We start from the raw sequence: 15,806 nt of genomic DNA, 5'->3' as shown, positions 1-15,806 counted from the left end.
CTTTTCACCCTTGCATTCATCTTTTGCATCCCATCTCCACCCCATCTCCACCTTAGCGGTAGCCCCTTGGTCACTCCTCACTCCACACAAGGATCCCAAGTTAATTGACATACGGCCAAGAGGTTAGCCCTCAGGCACATGGGATGTGTCAATTTACTATGACTAAAACACACAACAAATATTTTTAATACACTTAATTCTTGAGTGTTGTTATTCCTAGTGAATACTCATTTGGTAATAGCATGCATCAAACTCTTATAAGCCCCATTTCTTAGAAATTCAAAGACAAACAGGCACACTACCAAATAATAAAGCACCCTGTCTGCCTTCCTTGACCGCTGGTCACAACATGGTGTGTTTGGCAGACTTAGACTTTCCGAGTCAGACCTATAAATTTGCCTTTTGACAGTTTACCAATCCTTTGGAGGAATTAATGAAACCTCTTTGTTTAAATGTCGACATTCTTTCAAAGGTATTTCCAGTTGAGAGAAATGGACATGGGAGCCCAACAGAGAACAACTGCCTTATTCCCCAAACTATAAATCATGGCAGCAGAAAAGATTTTGCTGCTTAGTATTATTCTCCTACAGTTAAAAGAAACAGGAAGAAAAAACATGCTGCCTAATTTAGCTCTTTGTAATATGGAGCAGAAGTCTGTCACAGACTAAATGTAAAATGTTCTGAAAGACCCAGATGCTATCAAGATACAAAATTTAATAAGGCAGAAAATAGCGGCTCTTGACTGAGATCTTTAACCAGTCCATTTAGCACGATGAATATTGATATCTTATTGACTTATCATTGATATCAATTGCAGTTCCAGGAACTGAGAAATGGAGGAAACATAGAACCAGCCTGGTGTAGACTTAGATGTCCATTGGTCTCTCACTACCTAAATACCAGGGTATCACTGGACCATTCATGTCACACCCTCTGCAGCCAGAGGGCGCTCCTTCTCTGTCCTGTCTCTCATTTCCGGTTCTCTGCTGTCCTTCCGGTGTTTCTCTCTCTCTGGGGCTATATATTTCCGGGTCTTTCACTCTGCCTTGGCTCAGCATTGACGTTCGGATGTCCTGAAACCCGCCTACGTCCGCTACCTGAGGGCATAGGTTTCTATACGGCATTCTCTGAACAGCTGAGTCCAGGCTAACCCCCGTCTCACCGCTATGCATAGGGTCTTTTCGCTCTCCTGCCTCTCCACGGTTCATCCTTTCTGACATCCGTGACAATTCAGACAGATACTGTAGGTTTGGTGTTGTTTTTTCTCATTGAACAAGAGTACAAAGGCTTCTCAAGGCTTGTTAGTCCTCCAAAATAACAAATGAAATGAGATCATTCACAATTGTTTCTTTTGTTATTTTATAAAGATTATGAATTGCTGTCTGTGTGGAGTTTCTATGTTCTCCTTGTGTTCATGTGAATTTCCTCCAGGTGCTCCAGTTTACTCCCACAATCCAAAGACATAATAATTCATAGATCACTGGCTTCTGGGAAAATTAGCCCTAGTTTGAATATGTCATTCTGGCCTGCAGTGTATCCTGCCTTGCTTCCATCACTTGCCAGGATAGGCCCCAGCTCTCCCTGTGACACTCTATTTGGACAAAGCACTTAGAAAATGGATGGATAGATGGAAATTGATAGAAATTAACTGAAAAGCATGGTTTGGTCAGCCCTGGTTTGACCTCTAAGGAAAACCAGGTCAATGCTGTAAATGGTGCTTGTCAACAAATACAGTAGGTGGCACAATTCCAACTGAACCACAATTTCCAAGCCAATTTCCCAGTACGTTCACTGGGGACACTGCTGTAGGAGGTGCCATCCTTCAGTTTATATGTTAACCCTGACTACTTTGTCATTAAGATTCCACTGATTACACAAATAAGGGTGTTAACCTTGGCATCCTGGTTAAACGTCAGGGTTTGAATAGTCTGACCTCCCTTATTGGTGAAGCAATGCCTCATTTATCTACCTAGTTTGAAGTGCATTGGGTTGTCTGCTGTGTAATGGCTGTTGCATGTTGAAGATGAAATGGGTTTCCTCCTATGTAAAGCGCTTTGCGATGAAAAGTGCTACAGAAATTAAATTATTTCCACACCTTCACAATTTGTCCTCAAAATAGGCCTTTAAATGTGTGACTCATAAAACACTTGTCTTACATATGTTCTCAGAGTCACCAAACAATCTGGCACTTTAGTATTTATAGTTTTTCCTTCAGTATGAGCAAACACATTAACTGCTGTGTCACAGGAAATGGGAGGTAACACTGATCTCAGAAATCCTACATCTCCCAGAGCTCTTTCTCTTCCAACTAAGCACAGTGTGCAGAACAGACTGAGTAGACACACTGAGTAAACATAACAGAATGCAAAAAAGCTTAATCCCAATACGATTAAAACACAAAATCACGTCCTAGCTCAAAGCTCCAAAATGGAAAAGGGAATCCAGAATAACAATATAATATTTTCATTTTAAAAAATGCTTATTATGTCATACTTCTTCATTAGTAAATGTCTTTGACTTTTGACTATAGCTTTTAAAATGGTGCTGGTCTTTATATATCTTCCACTGACAAATTCCATTGATAAATTTTGACAAAGAGAACCATATGTTTAGCCTAATCAGCCCGATAATTACTAAAGCATAGTTAATAGGAAAAGTAAATGTCATAAAAGATTACTTTAAACATAAACTAATGGTGTTATGTGCTCTGACAACAGTTAAAGTAGGCTCAGATGAAGCACTGGAAGTTTAAACAGACATTGTTGCACTAGTTTGGGACACTTCTAAGCCCACCTTAGACAAAGCCCACTGAAAGTCGACTCAAGACATTGTTGCTGTTGACCCTTTAACCCAATTGTGGCCTGACCTTAAAGAGGTATCCAGTTTTGCAGAAAATGCCTGCAGACAGGCTCTAGACTCAGGTCACGTCAGGCCAGCTCTCCAGGGCTGTCTGGAGCAGATCTAAACCATCTAATTCTTACACTCACTGAAAAGATTTATAGAGAGACTTGCAGCCAGTTTTCTGTGAGGGCTACAGCACAAGCCAAGGAGGCAGCACTCAGTCTGGCTGCTTTAAAATGGTTGTTTAACCTCTCTCTATTGAAACATGGACCTCCTAACAAAGAGCTTCCGGTCTTCAAGATACTTTCCTTTTCTAGGACGTCGCTCCAGTGCTGCGACTTCAGACTGTCTGACAACCCTTTCCTTTTCTGGGAGGGACCTCCCTCACATCACAACTTTTGGGATTTCTGGGGGAGGGGGAAGGGGGTGCCTCTATGCATTTTCATTTTCCTTCGAGCAAAAAACGCATGACCTGAAAAAAAAAACCAAGCAAATGTGTTGTCTGCCACCTGGCAATTTCCCAGAAAATTCCTTTTGCTTCTGAAATATGACATATCCTCCACCATGGTCAAGCCTAACTCTAGACAGACAAGCTGCTAACTCCTTTCTGTAAGTGTATTTTTTGCTCTCATTTTTAATAACTATCTGTGTTTTTATTTTCTGGAACAGCAAAGAAAAAAACTTTGTATCTCATACCAGTCAGCCAGGCTGACAGACGTTGTAAACTACACGACATTATAATTGCTAATAAAAAAAGAGACTGAAATAAAAACAAACACATTGTAAGGATTAGTAGTTAAAAACAAGGAGAGACTGACTGGATACTGAAGTTTGCAGAGTTGTTATTTCCAGATTTCATTTCAGTTTCCTGAGAAACCCACAGGGTCAAAGAAATGAAAACTCATATTATTCTTTTAGAAAACAAATAATGCTGTGGAAGAAATGATATTATATTCTGTAAAAAAAAAGTGAAGGGTCATTTAATCTTGGGTCATATTCAAAATTAATACTAAATCCCAAATCCCAAAAATACTAAAAATCCAGTTATAGGTGACTTACTGTCTAATCATTTCAGTCAGAGGAGCAGAGTTACCCAAGAGGGGTAACAAGGGTATTTCAATTTTAATGTAAAGAAAGGCAAAGAGATGCTGCCTCTGGTGACATGCTCTTTGCTATCCTCAGAATCCCTTTTGACTGACACATGAAACCAAACACAGACAAATTAGGGGATGACTACAAAAAGAGCTCTATATACATATATACATGTGGCTGACTGCCCCTACTGTATCCAATAAACATAGCCCTTCTATGTCAAAGTGAGGCCTGTATATACAATTACTCTCCCTCTGCCTTCTGTGACCACTAAGTTCACAAAGTTTCAGTTAATGGTTGTTTTTTTATCCAGAACAACACAGCAGCCTTTTCTTAAAGTAGCGAGAGACTCCTCAAAGTAGCCTCTATTCCACATGCAGTGTGTATTCATATTAACTCATATGAAAAAGCAATGTATTTTGAATCAGTAAATGCTCTGAAAATATGGATTTACAGAAATTTAATGACCATAAATGCATCACACCAGCTTCCTTTGCAACTCTTCTATGTTGTAAGTACTGTACTTCAAACATGATTCAAAACACAATGCGCAAAATTTCCTGTTTTTAAATGAAGTCACATACAGTAAAACACTCTGAGCAACGTAAGTGGATTGATTAGGTAAACGGTCAATACTGGTCAAGATTTAAAATACAAAATTTCAGAATCATTACCATTATTTACAATATGTACAACATAAGACACTACACTAAGGTAAAATGACTAAAACCTCTGTATGTTACAATGAATGAATATGCTAAAAAAGAGATCTGTGCAGCCATTTGCAATTGTGTTTCCACACCTCAAGAGCCAACAAAACTGTCCATTTCAGGAGGAAAACCAGGAAGAGGCCAATAACCAGGTCATTTCTGTAGAGTACATATCCTCTATCCTGTAGACTCTTCATGGCTCATTAGCCAAGAGAAGCTCCAAAAAGCTCCACTATGTGAGTAAGGTAGACACCACACCACTTGAGTGTCTTGCTGTAAAAGAGCACAAACATCTTGTACTGTGACAATGGTTCCCATTTTTCTGTACTTGAAACAGAACTGCTATTCCGAAGTCCATCAGCCTGATGGTTTTGCAGTTCCATTACCAGTAATCCACTGATGAATTTGACTATGAATTATCTTTCCCTCAATATCTATGGACATCCCCAGACTCTCAGAAACATTCCCAGATACCTTGATCCCACTGTCACGATTGTAGTCCCTCCCCCTTAAGGGCGCTCTGGCTCTTTCACTTCGGACTTGATTTTGTGCACCTGCCCCCTGTTCCAGCCTCCTTCCAGCCCACCTTAAAAGCCAGACACCCACTCTGTTCTGGGCTCTGCATTGGTTTCCGCACCAAGCGAGTCCGGGATCTGAGCATCTGGTCCCGTTCCCCCTTTTTCCCCCTGACCCTCCATTGGATCCCGCTCCGGTTTTTAATCCTTTTTGTCCTTGTCTCGGATGGACCGCCTAGCATTGGACCGCCTAGCATTGGACTTTTTGCCTTCCTCTTGGATTTCCCGTTGGACTCTGATTTGGATTGTTTGCCCCGGACTCACCCCCCAGAACACCTGCGCACTATGGACACGCCCCAGTTTTCATTCCCAACTCCAGCATGCTTTTTCCTGTGTTTTCCTCACTCATCCCCGGATTGTGTCGTCTGCATAGGGTCCCATAAGAACGCTTCGTTACACCCACTTTATGCTGACACCAAACTCAGGTGCCACCCCCCTTTGAGAGTGGCCTACCTTCATCATACCAATTGCTCTCTATGGCATAGAAATAAATACATTTTTAAATATCCTTTGTGGAATGACAAATGGTCATGAAATCCATTTTAAACACTGCATTTTTCCTACTAACAGACACCAATTCCTGAAAAGGAAATCTATCTTATTCCAAGACCTTTGCACATTATCAAGACAATTAGACAGAACTAAATATGTGACCATTAGCCAGTTATCTCTATCTCTAGACCTCAAGAGTATTCCTGTAACCCTGCTAAGCCCTTTATTTTGTTTTTGATGGTTAGAATTGAGATCACAATGTGAAAAGCACTTATGTAGACACACACATCCCACCACCGCCCGATTGGAAACCAAGTTCTTACAAGACATTCTTACGCCAGGAACCAAAAACATATATTTGAGACAGAACAGACAAAGCATTTGGGACAAGCAAAAGATGGACAGTTTCCCATTCCTTGTGGCTCGCGTTGTACACCGACCTGCAGTCACGAGTGTAACCATCCACTTCATAACTCCCAGTTTAAGTGCTGCTGTCAGTTTGGAAACACTCCGCATGACAACGCTGTTGTTATGAAGGGTTGTCAGCACGCCAGGGACTCCACCATGCCAACAATGTCAGACATCCTCTCCCTCTCTGACCAATCGTGGTGCCTGAATGCTCACCCACCTTCTCTGTTTATCTCTGTTTCCTAATGGGAGCCAAGGACACAGCTGTGTTCTCAAAACCAGTAGCTGAGAATGCAGCTGTGAAGACTACCAGCCCAGACCCTGTTACCAGAGTTATAATGGCTGATATGGTGCCACATGAGCACCTTAGCTCCTGGCTTCTTGGGTATAATCACCAAGCCTCCCAGTGCAAGGACATTTATACTGTTGTGAACTTGGTGCAAACTCAGCCATCACCATTACAGTTCATTAGCAGGGATAGTAACATCCATGGGGCTCAGGAAAAGCAACATGAATCAAACTTAATGCTGTCAATGTCTTGAGAGCTATGCAGTACATATCGATACTTTTGGGTTTAGGAACATTTTGAGGTACTCCACAGGAGTTTAATATTATAAACTGAAGAAGCAGCTTAATTAAATCATATGCGTTCTATGATGCTTATTGTGTAATGCACTTTCCACAGCCAAAGAGGTCATCAGATGCCTCTGATGACACGTTGCAGTGAAATACTGTGTGAATTGGTCTCACTAAGTCCTTCAGACATACTTACTCAGATGAGGTGCTGGATTTCAGAAAGGCCTGGATGACAAGAGGGAACTCGTATTTGACAATGTACAGGTAACTGGACATAGCTGTGTGGGGAAAAAGAGGTTAGTTAACATAACAGGTGACCTTAGGGCATCATGCAAAAGCTAAAACTAAGCGATACCACAGATATATAACATAAATGAAATTCACACCCCAGCTGTCGGAGCCTTTTTTGTTTACAAATGTCCCCTCTCTGGGAGTTAGTTTGTTATTCATTTTATCAAAGGGAGATGTCCGTTGGGTGTTCTGAATGGTTTCAGAAAAGAACGGTACATGACCATCAGCGTTGCTCATGAGCAAACAACAAAAATACCAAAAGAGCTCTCCAAACAATGTTTATGTGTTTAAAGGCATTTTTATTTACAATTCAGATTTAAACATCACCTTGGATTAATTTATGTTGTTTGGGTGTGTTCCTTTAAAGTTGTTGTTAAACATTTGTTTTATAAATCCTTTTTTTAAAATCCAATCATGTGGATAATAGCAGCCATAATATACGTCACAAAGCCCATCTAAAACGTTTTCAAACAATCGGGTCTTTGCCAGGGTGCCAGTTCCAATTCGGTTTAAACTTTCACCAGTCCTACTATCAGGGTGTGACATTATTTAAGGTCACACTGACAAACCAAACAGCTCGACTGGTGTTTGTCAAATGGGCTGTCGCAGCTCACTCTCAAGACAAAAGAAAACAGGTCGCTCCCCACACCTCATAATTCTCAGCCTCTGTTATGCGCTAACAACAGACAAAAACATCTCTCCAACTTTCGAAAAGATGCTCAACATGTACAATTAACAAAAAAGTTTGTGGTTCCCCAAAAATGCAAGCTGTATATATTAGTCTTTTTATATTTTAAAAAGAATCTTAAAAGAAAGGAAAGAACAGGATGTGATGTGATAGAAAAAGCAACCGCTTAGATTTACAGCTTCAGTATGAAAGAGGAACACATGTACCATGGTGCTAGTGTTGTGTTGCAATCAAAGGAATTGGAACAAAATGAATGTGTCGGACGAGTTTGATTCAATGAGGCCTGACCTCCAATGTTCTGTAAGGTGATGGCAATCCCAGCTGCCAGCTTGCCTGGTGTGCCAAAGGCCTTGAACCCAAGCTGCTCATAGGCCCGTATCCCTGTGGGAAGAGAAAAAACACACATATCCCAATCATCAACCATGTACAGCAACAAGATTGGTTGATAACATCTATATGGGTTGTGTCCTTGAAAGTTACAGTCACAAAAAGACACTGTGTGTGAAGGAAATCTTTACAGAGCAGTTACACACACAAAGCATTCTATTTTTAATAAGTAAGGACTTTCATAAAAGCGTCTTATTTGTTTCCTGGGACAGACTGTCTACTCTGCACCTATTGAGAGTGGATATAAAAGAGAACATATGACGGTTAATGTCCTCTCACTTCAACATCTGAAGAGCAAACGTGTCTGAATTCCAAACCATTTCCAAAACTCAGACAGCTGCCTGTTAGGTTCAAATAAACAAGTCCTGTGGGTAGGGAATATCTGCTGTGCCAGGGTTAGAGAATATCTCCTGTGCCAGGGGTAGGGAATATCTGCTGTGCCAGGGGTAGGGAATATCTCCTGTGCCAGGGGTAGGGAATATCTACTGTACTAGGTGTAGGGAATATCTCCTGTGCCAGGGGTAGGGAATATCTCCTGTGCCAGGGGTAGAGAATATCTCCTGTGCCAGGGGTAGGGAATATCTCCTGTGCCAGGGGTAGGGAATATATACTGTACCAGGTATAGGGAATATCTCCTGTGCCAGGGGTAGGGAATATCTACTGTGCCAGGGGTAGGGAATATCTACTGTGTCAGGAGTAGAGCATGCTTACTGTGCCAGGAGTGGGGCACACGTATTGTAGCAGTGATAGAGCACACCTACTGTGCCCGGAGTAGAGCAAGCCTACTGTGCCAGTGGTAGGGCATGCTTACTGTGCACGCTTACTGAAAGAGGAGAAAGGAATCTCCTGTGCCAGGTGAAGGGCATGCTTACTGTACCAGGTGTAGGGAATATCTCCTGTGCCAGGGGTAGGGAATATCTCCTGTGCCAGGGGTAGGGAATATCTACTGTGCCAGGGGTAGAGCATGCCTACTGTGCCAGGAGTAGGGCACACGTATTGTAGCAGTGATAGAGCACACCTACTGTGCCCAGAGTAGAGCAAGCCTACTGTGCCAGTGGTAGGGCATGCCTACTGTGCATGCTTACTGTAAAAGGAGTGGGGAATCTCCTGTGCCAGGTGTAGGGCATGCTTACTGTACCAGGTGTAGGGAATATCTGGTGTGCCAGGGGTAGAGAATATCTCCTGTTCCAGGGGTAGGGAATATCTCCTGTGCCAGGGGAAGGGAATATCTACTGTGCCAGGGGTAGGGAATTTCTACTTTGTCAGGGGAAGGGAATATCTGTTGTGCAAGGGGTAGGGAATATCTACTGTGCCAGGGGTAGGGAAAATCTACTGTGCCGGGGGTAGGGAATATCTACTGTGCCGGGGGTAGGGCATGTCTAATTCTTCTACGACGCTCACTCACCCACAACACCTGAAGACTTCAGCAGCAAATGAATGGAATAGGAGGACAGAGCTGCCACACCCGTGAGAAGAAAACTGCAGGAAAAACAAACATTTTTTTATCTTGAATTGTTTGGTGGAGACGGATCTTCACAGGGACATTTTTGAAACTAGCCGCAACCATCATTCCATGTTTTTTTTTTCCTGCAATGGGTAGCATTACAGTTAATATGACAGTGAGAAATGTCTGTATCCCCGAACACCACAAACTTTCCCTCTTCACATATCTGAGGTCAGCTATGAAATTTTAAGTGAACTAGGTGTAACAAGAAGAAAAAAAATGAAAGATGGAGTAAATACACGGCAAAAAAAACTAAGGAAGCAACTTTAAATGGTGAGGTAAGATGTATAATGTAACATATAAGATGTAAGATATATTTTTTTATGCAGAATTATGGGTTAATTCATTATTTAATTGTTTTTAGCAATTACTGTGATGTCACAGCATCCTACACTGAATATAATTTAACAGTCACAAACATGTAACTATATTGGATTAATCAGTGGCACAGAATGACTTTGCTGATTACTTTTTATGTCAGTCTTTTGCTTTTCTGGGAATTTTCACACATTATGTTACATTTGTTGTATAAGAGGAGAAGTACAACGATTGGGAGCTTTACATGAAATGCCCAGTACAACATTCTCCAAAGTGATCAATATTGTTCAACGTCTCTTATCTGTTTTCTTATTCGGGTTAATCTCACATATCCTCATTCTGGTTCATATCTACCCACTGTGGTGAGCATTCAGGCAATTTTACAATACCAACTCCTACTGTGGTTTCCAAATCACTATAAATCACTTTTCACTATCGCTGAAACAGCAATCCTGGAGATATAGCTAAATTAAAATGATGAGATTGAAAAGATTTTAATCTTTTCAATGAATGTGTATGATACCTTCTATAATGGCAGTTTCCTTTAGCGTAGTTTCACTCAGGAGCTACGTTACAAGCCAGAGGTGAATAATGTGACTCAACACAAATAATATTTGAAAGAAAAAAAAATCAGCCTGTCCTTTTTGTTCATAACTAACTTTGGGGAAAGAAGCACACACATACAGGCCAGCTAAGGCTTTTCTGTGAGGATAACAATGTGTGACAAAACCAGTAAAACCAGTGGCCAGCTCACATTCTGTGTATGTTAACTGTTTCACATTTCCCAATGGGTATGTTAGAAATACAAGGATATTAATAGAAAGATAATCATAGAGCAGCTGCTACTCTAAAATGAGAACAGCAGCCACAAAAGTGATTAGAGGCAGAAAATAAAAATTAAAGCAAAAAAACAAAATGTCCTCATAGAATGGCACTTGATACAGTATACATATTTCAAACTACTGCTTCAGTTTCAATTGAGAGGCTACCTCTCAAGTCTGCAACATCTGCACCAAAACCACAATCTGGACTAAAGGGAGCAGTCTAATGTGTGGTTTAGCAAGCTAAAGGCAATGCCCCTGTCATCCAAGCTATTTTTGTTAGGTTACTCCCAGCAACTACCAGTAGGCTCCCTGGAGACCCTGGAGACACTTCACCTCAAATTCAACTTACATGTGGTGGAGGCAAAGTTCAGCCGCAGGGAGGAGATTTTTTTTTTAATTAAATAAGTGTCATAACAGATAAAATATATATTTTAGTCTGTCACTATTCTGCAATACAATGCAGGGATCTGACTGTGGTCCAGGAGAAACAGAAGTTTCAGCATTCCAGTCCTGGCCGAATTTCCCATTGGCCCTTACCAATCATGGCCTCCTAATAATCCCCATCTATGAATTGGCTTCATCACTCTCCTCCCCACTGATAGCTGATAGAGCGTTTGGGTGCACTATGGATGCTGTCGCATCATCCAGGTGGGGCTGCACACTGGTGGTGGTGGAGGGGAGGCCCAATACCTGTAAAGCGCTTTGAGTGGAGTGTCCAGAAATTGGCTTTATAGGTTTAAGCAATTATTATTATTATTATTATTATTATTATTATTATTTAGTCGCTGTAGCAACTATTTTAATTTAGATAGAAATGATATAATATCACTATAGGTTAGAGCACATATAGATGAATATGGTACAGTATGTAGAAAAGAAAACACATTATAGGTCAAGTCAGAAAACATGCTAAATACCTATTGAAAAATGTACAAAAAACTGTACAGTATTACTTTAGCCAGGGCATTTGGTATCCCATCTGTAACCTGTAACCAGTTACCCTCATGTGTACCCTATTATCTCAGTTATAAAGAGGTTGCCCTACTGTACCTTCACAGTGTTTGGACTCCTGTGCCTGCATCTCTAGGATTGACTATCAAACTTTCGTCTCAACCTGTCCCACTTTCTAAAGGTCAGGCTTCTACACTCAGAGGCTTCAGTCTCTGAGGTATGAGAGGCACAGCAACTTCCCACAACCAGTCCTTTGTTACTCTAAAAGTCAAGGAGCAGCCCTTCATATTTCCTGCGCCAAGAGGTGTCTTGGAGAGCAGCAGGCCTCTAACACACAGATCCCAGCACTACTGAAGGTCAGTTGGTCACTCTGTCCGGTTCCCATGCCCTGAGTTATGTCGCCTCACACGTCGGACAAGGGCCACAATTTGTTTCAGATTTGTCAACTAAAGCATCTTGTTTTCAGACCCAGACGTGGGCCCAGAGGTAGATATTTGGAATTCCTCTCAATTTACAAAGAATCTTGGCCTCGGGTGTACAGTTCTCCTGCCAAGCCTCCAAGCTACAGATAAAAGACAAAATCCAGAGGTGTATTGTTTTGCCCGTTTGTTTGCTTGGTCTCCCAGATTTGCAGTTTTTTTGTATTCTAGAAAACTGCTGAGAGGTGGTGCATGCATACTGTATGTAGGTCCTCTGCCCCTGTAGGACACATCATCTGGGATTTACAGAGACACACCACCACAGAAAAACAAAAAACAGATGCCCTGCTTGCTGTTCTCATCCCTCTTTAGCAGAACATAAGACAGCTCAGCAAAGACAACAGCAGTGCTGCTCACCTCTGTTTCTACCACTGTCCAAAAGTGTAGGAAAGAGACAACCCAAAGCTGTGGAAACTGATTCTGTATCTGTGTATGATTTAAAACCTAACACATCAAACCGTACCAAACCTGATCCAAATAAAAATTATACGACTGTAAACAAAAAACGAAATTAAGTTTTAACTCTTTTTTTCTTATTAATAACTCCAGAAAAAAGGGTAAATAGTATAGACATAATGAGCTTTATAAAGATATGCTTAATTAACAATAAAAGTTGTAATGATCATGTTCCCCAAATCAAAGGTTGCAATTATAATGGGAAGATGAATATTCATTTTGCATTCTATAATTTAGGAAACGTGTCTTTTCTTTATAGACACACCTTTTATAAAGTAAGGAGAAATAACCTCTGTTTAGCAAACCAGCACAAGTGGCACCCTCACAAATGGGTACATTTCCTACAGTGTCTTTGCACAGGAGGCCTGTGAATCCACAGGCACAGCAAAGTTAAGCACAAGGAATGCTATCACACAATCTAGCTGTTTCGTAAGGCATGGCTCTGCACTCCAAGACATATTGTATGTCAGTATGGTGATGGTGGTCTACAGGTCTGGTTCTGCAGGGCCCCAGTCCAGATATGCTTACAGTATACTTACAATATAAATGATTTATAAATTATTTAATTGACCACACCACCTGTTCAACTGATCATAATTAAGTTGTTCTAGGCCTTTATATACTGGTGATTTAAAAACTAAGTATAAAATCTGCTTGAGTGGGGCTCTCCAGGAACAAGGTTGGAGACTGTACAAACTATTTTTTTCAGGATCTAAACAGGGATCAAAAGCTTACAAATAAAAGTTCTTATTTTGGTTAATACTGTGTCACCACCTAGGCTGTTGCGCTTCTCAAGACTCAGATCAGTGTCATGCATGAAATACAGTAAGATAAAAACTTTTATCTGTAGATGTAGATGGTTGTCTATACCAGAAAAAGGTCTATTTCCACAAGTGTTTGGAACTAAGGGAAGAAAGCTAGCCTTTACACACTCATGCTGTAATTGTTCCTTGGAGAGCCATTCCAATATCACCAGGTCTTGGAAAACAAATCCCTTGACAATCTAAATTTTCTAATAAAAATAGCATTACTTAACCTTACGACATCTGCATTTTTTCATAGAACAGGATTTAGCCTTCATACAATCCATTTTTCCATCAGTATAACAGTACAATATGAAAATCCAAAGGTTTTTGCTTAAGCACTGACTCCTCACTGCTGGGCTTTTGCAATATAATTGAGAATTTAAAGCATACTATAGAGCAAAAATCTTTAATATATCAGAATCTCCCATTGAGGCTGCAGATTTCCTTCTAAATTGTTACAGTTATTGCATCTACATAAGACTCCAAGGGTGCATGTGTAAGGCTTATCTCATAGTCAGAAACAACTGCTATTCCACAGGCTCAAGTCAGGAGAAGACTGAGTCTCCTATTATAAAAGGATAAAAGGATATATTATATATTATTAAAGATCCTATTTATACATATCTTTTTGTTATCTTCCTACCAGGATTTCACTGCTTTTCTCCCCCTTACCACATCACACCAAAGTAAATTGTGTCTCTTATGTATATTTTGTTGCTTTTTGAAAACGAAATGGATCTGAAAGTTCCATCTAAAAGCAGAGTAAATACAGTGTAAAGTATTTCTTGGTAAGAATTGGCATTCAGCGAGAGATTTGATTCCCAGTCAGGTGGAAGCTACTGCAATGAGTCATCCTCTAAACTGTGAGGAATCAGAAAGCAATGTTCTGGGAGCTGTGGCTAAGGATATGCGCCTGTGGCAGGAAGGTTGCCAGTTTGTATCCCGCGGCCGGCAGAGGAATCCTACTCCGTTGGGCCCCTGAGCAAAGCCCTTAACCCCATCTGCTCCAGGGGTGCCGTATACAGTAAATGGCTGACCCTGCACTCTGACCCCAAGCTTCTCTGTCTGTGTGTCTCATGGAGAGTAAGTTGGGGTATTTGAAAAAACAAATTCCTAATGCAAGAAATTAGCAAGTAATAGCAAATGAGCGATCTCTCTCAATGGAGCAGTTCTTGATCCACTGTAGTAGGTTTTCCTTCAGCAATGGACAAGTGCTATAGATACTTCACGAGGCCATAAACGAAGAGGCCAGACCGCTGCTTTCAGCAAAGGGGAACTACTTTCTGTCGCAGTTTGGGCACTTACAAAGGTTTGCATTAAAAGATTGTAGTGAAAACCAGCAGCAGTAATAACAGTGGCTTCAAGAGACATTTCTGTGGCTAGTCTGATATGTCCTTGACTCAAGACCTTTCTTGCTGGTTTACAGAGGATGGTGCTACTTACTCTGCTCTGGCCCCTTCCCCTCTCCATTCCCCATACCCCACCAAGAGCACAGCTTCAGCCCTCACATTCCTTGGAGCTCAGCTCTGCCCTTACGCCGAAGGTCATAGCGATTTCAGCTCCCCCATCTGTGCGCCCCACGTGTGATAAAGGGAGGAAGCCTGCATCCAAAGCCCTGAAACTCTCAAAAATATTTCCTTTCCATTATTTAACCTTTTGCAAACTAAAACAGAACACACACAAGGAGTGGGGTTGGGGATCCTTCAGGGGAGGGAGACGTCAGAATGTGCTAGTTTCTACTGAGATTGGACTCTTGCTGATAGACAACTCTAGGGAAGAAAATGTGCAGACAAAGGAGGGAAGATTTTCTCTCCGTCCCTGAAGTTTAAAAGAAACAAAGAAGGGACAGTGCCAAATCTTTAGCAGTTGAAGCTAAACCCAGAGTTTTCATTACATAACAGCATTATTTCACTAATCTGAGCACAGCATTAAAAGAACGCACTGATTCTGCCCAGTAATAGCAAATGGTAGTTCATGGATCATCTCAGGAGTCTGTGCAAGTGGGTTTGGAAATGTAATATAAATAATAGTTTTTAGTTTTAAGTGTTTGTCATACACACTTGGACCGAGTGCCTTTTAGAAGAACCATTGGAATTAGTCTTATTGAAATTGATTAGAACTTCTTAATACTTTTAAAGATTGCTTTTTTCTTATTATTATGCTGCTTTTCATTATTAATAGATAATTATGTTGTTCTAATTAAATATATCATGAATGAATAGTGTAAAATATATGTGGTATAATATACCGTGAATATTTAAACAGAAAGGCACAGAATGCAGACTTTGTAGTGTGTACCCCACTGTTACACTACAGGGAAAGAAAGGAGAATGCAAGAAAAGCTTTGCAATTCTTTGCACAGGTAAATGAAAGAGTTTCAGAGGATCAGGGAACTAAACAGCCAGACT

General features: G+C 40.9%; 1 protein-coding gene across 1 annotated transcript in view; it reads right to left on the bottom strand.

Moving 5' to 3' along the window:
* Positions 1 to 15,806, bottom strand: part of LOC148835240 (sodium-coupled neutral amino acid transporter 3-like) — a 55,671-nt gene that overhangs the window by 13,438 nt on the left and 26,427 nt on the right. Inside the window, exons 5-7 of the mRNA XM_088915593.1 lie at positions 9,466 to 9,539; positions 7,962 to 8,054; positions 6,891 to 6,972 (exon numbers count right to left, since the gene is read on the bottom strand). Coding sequence (XP_088771719.1) covers positions 6,891 to 6,972; positions 7,962 to 8,054; positions 9,466 to 9,539 — 249 coding nt within the window. The remainder of the gene's footprint in view (positions 1 to 6,890; positions 6,973 to 7,961; positions 8,055 to 9,465; positions 9,540 to 15,806) is intronic.

Source organism: Atractosteus spatula, chromosome 5 (genome assembly GCF_055471065.1).
Source record: "Atractosteus spatula isolate fAtrSpa1 chromosome 5, fAtrSpa1.hap1, whole genome shotgun sequence".
NCBI classification, from domain to species: Eukaryota; Metazoa; Chordata; class Actinopteri; order Semionotiformes; family Lepisosteidae; genus Atractosteus; species Atractosteus spatula.
Note: the sequence above shows the minus strand (reverse complement) of the source record. Positions and strands in the feature narration are given on the sequence as shown.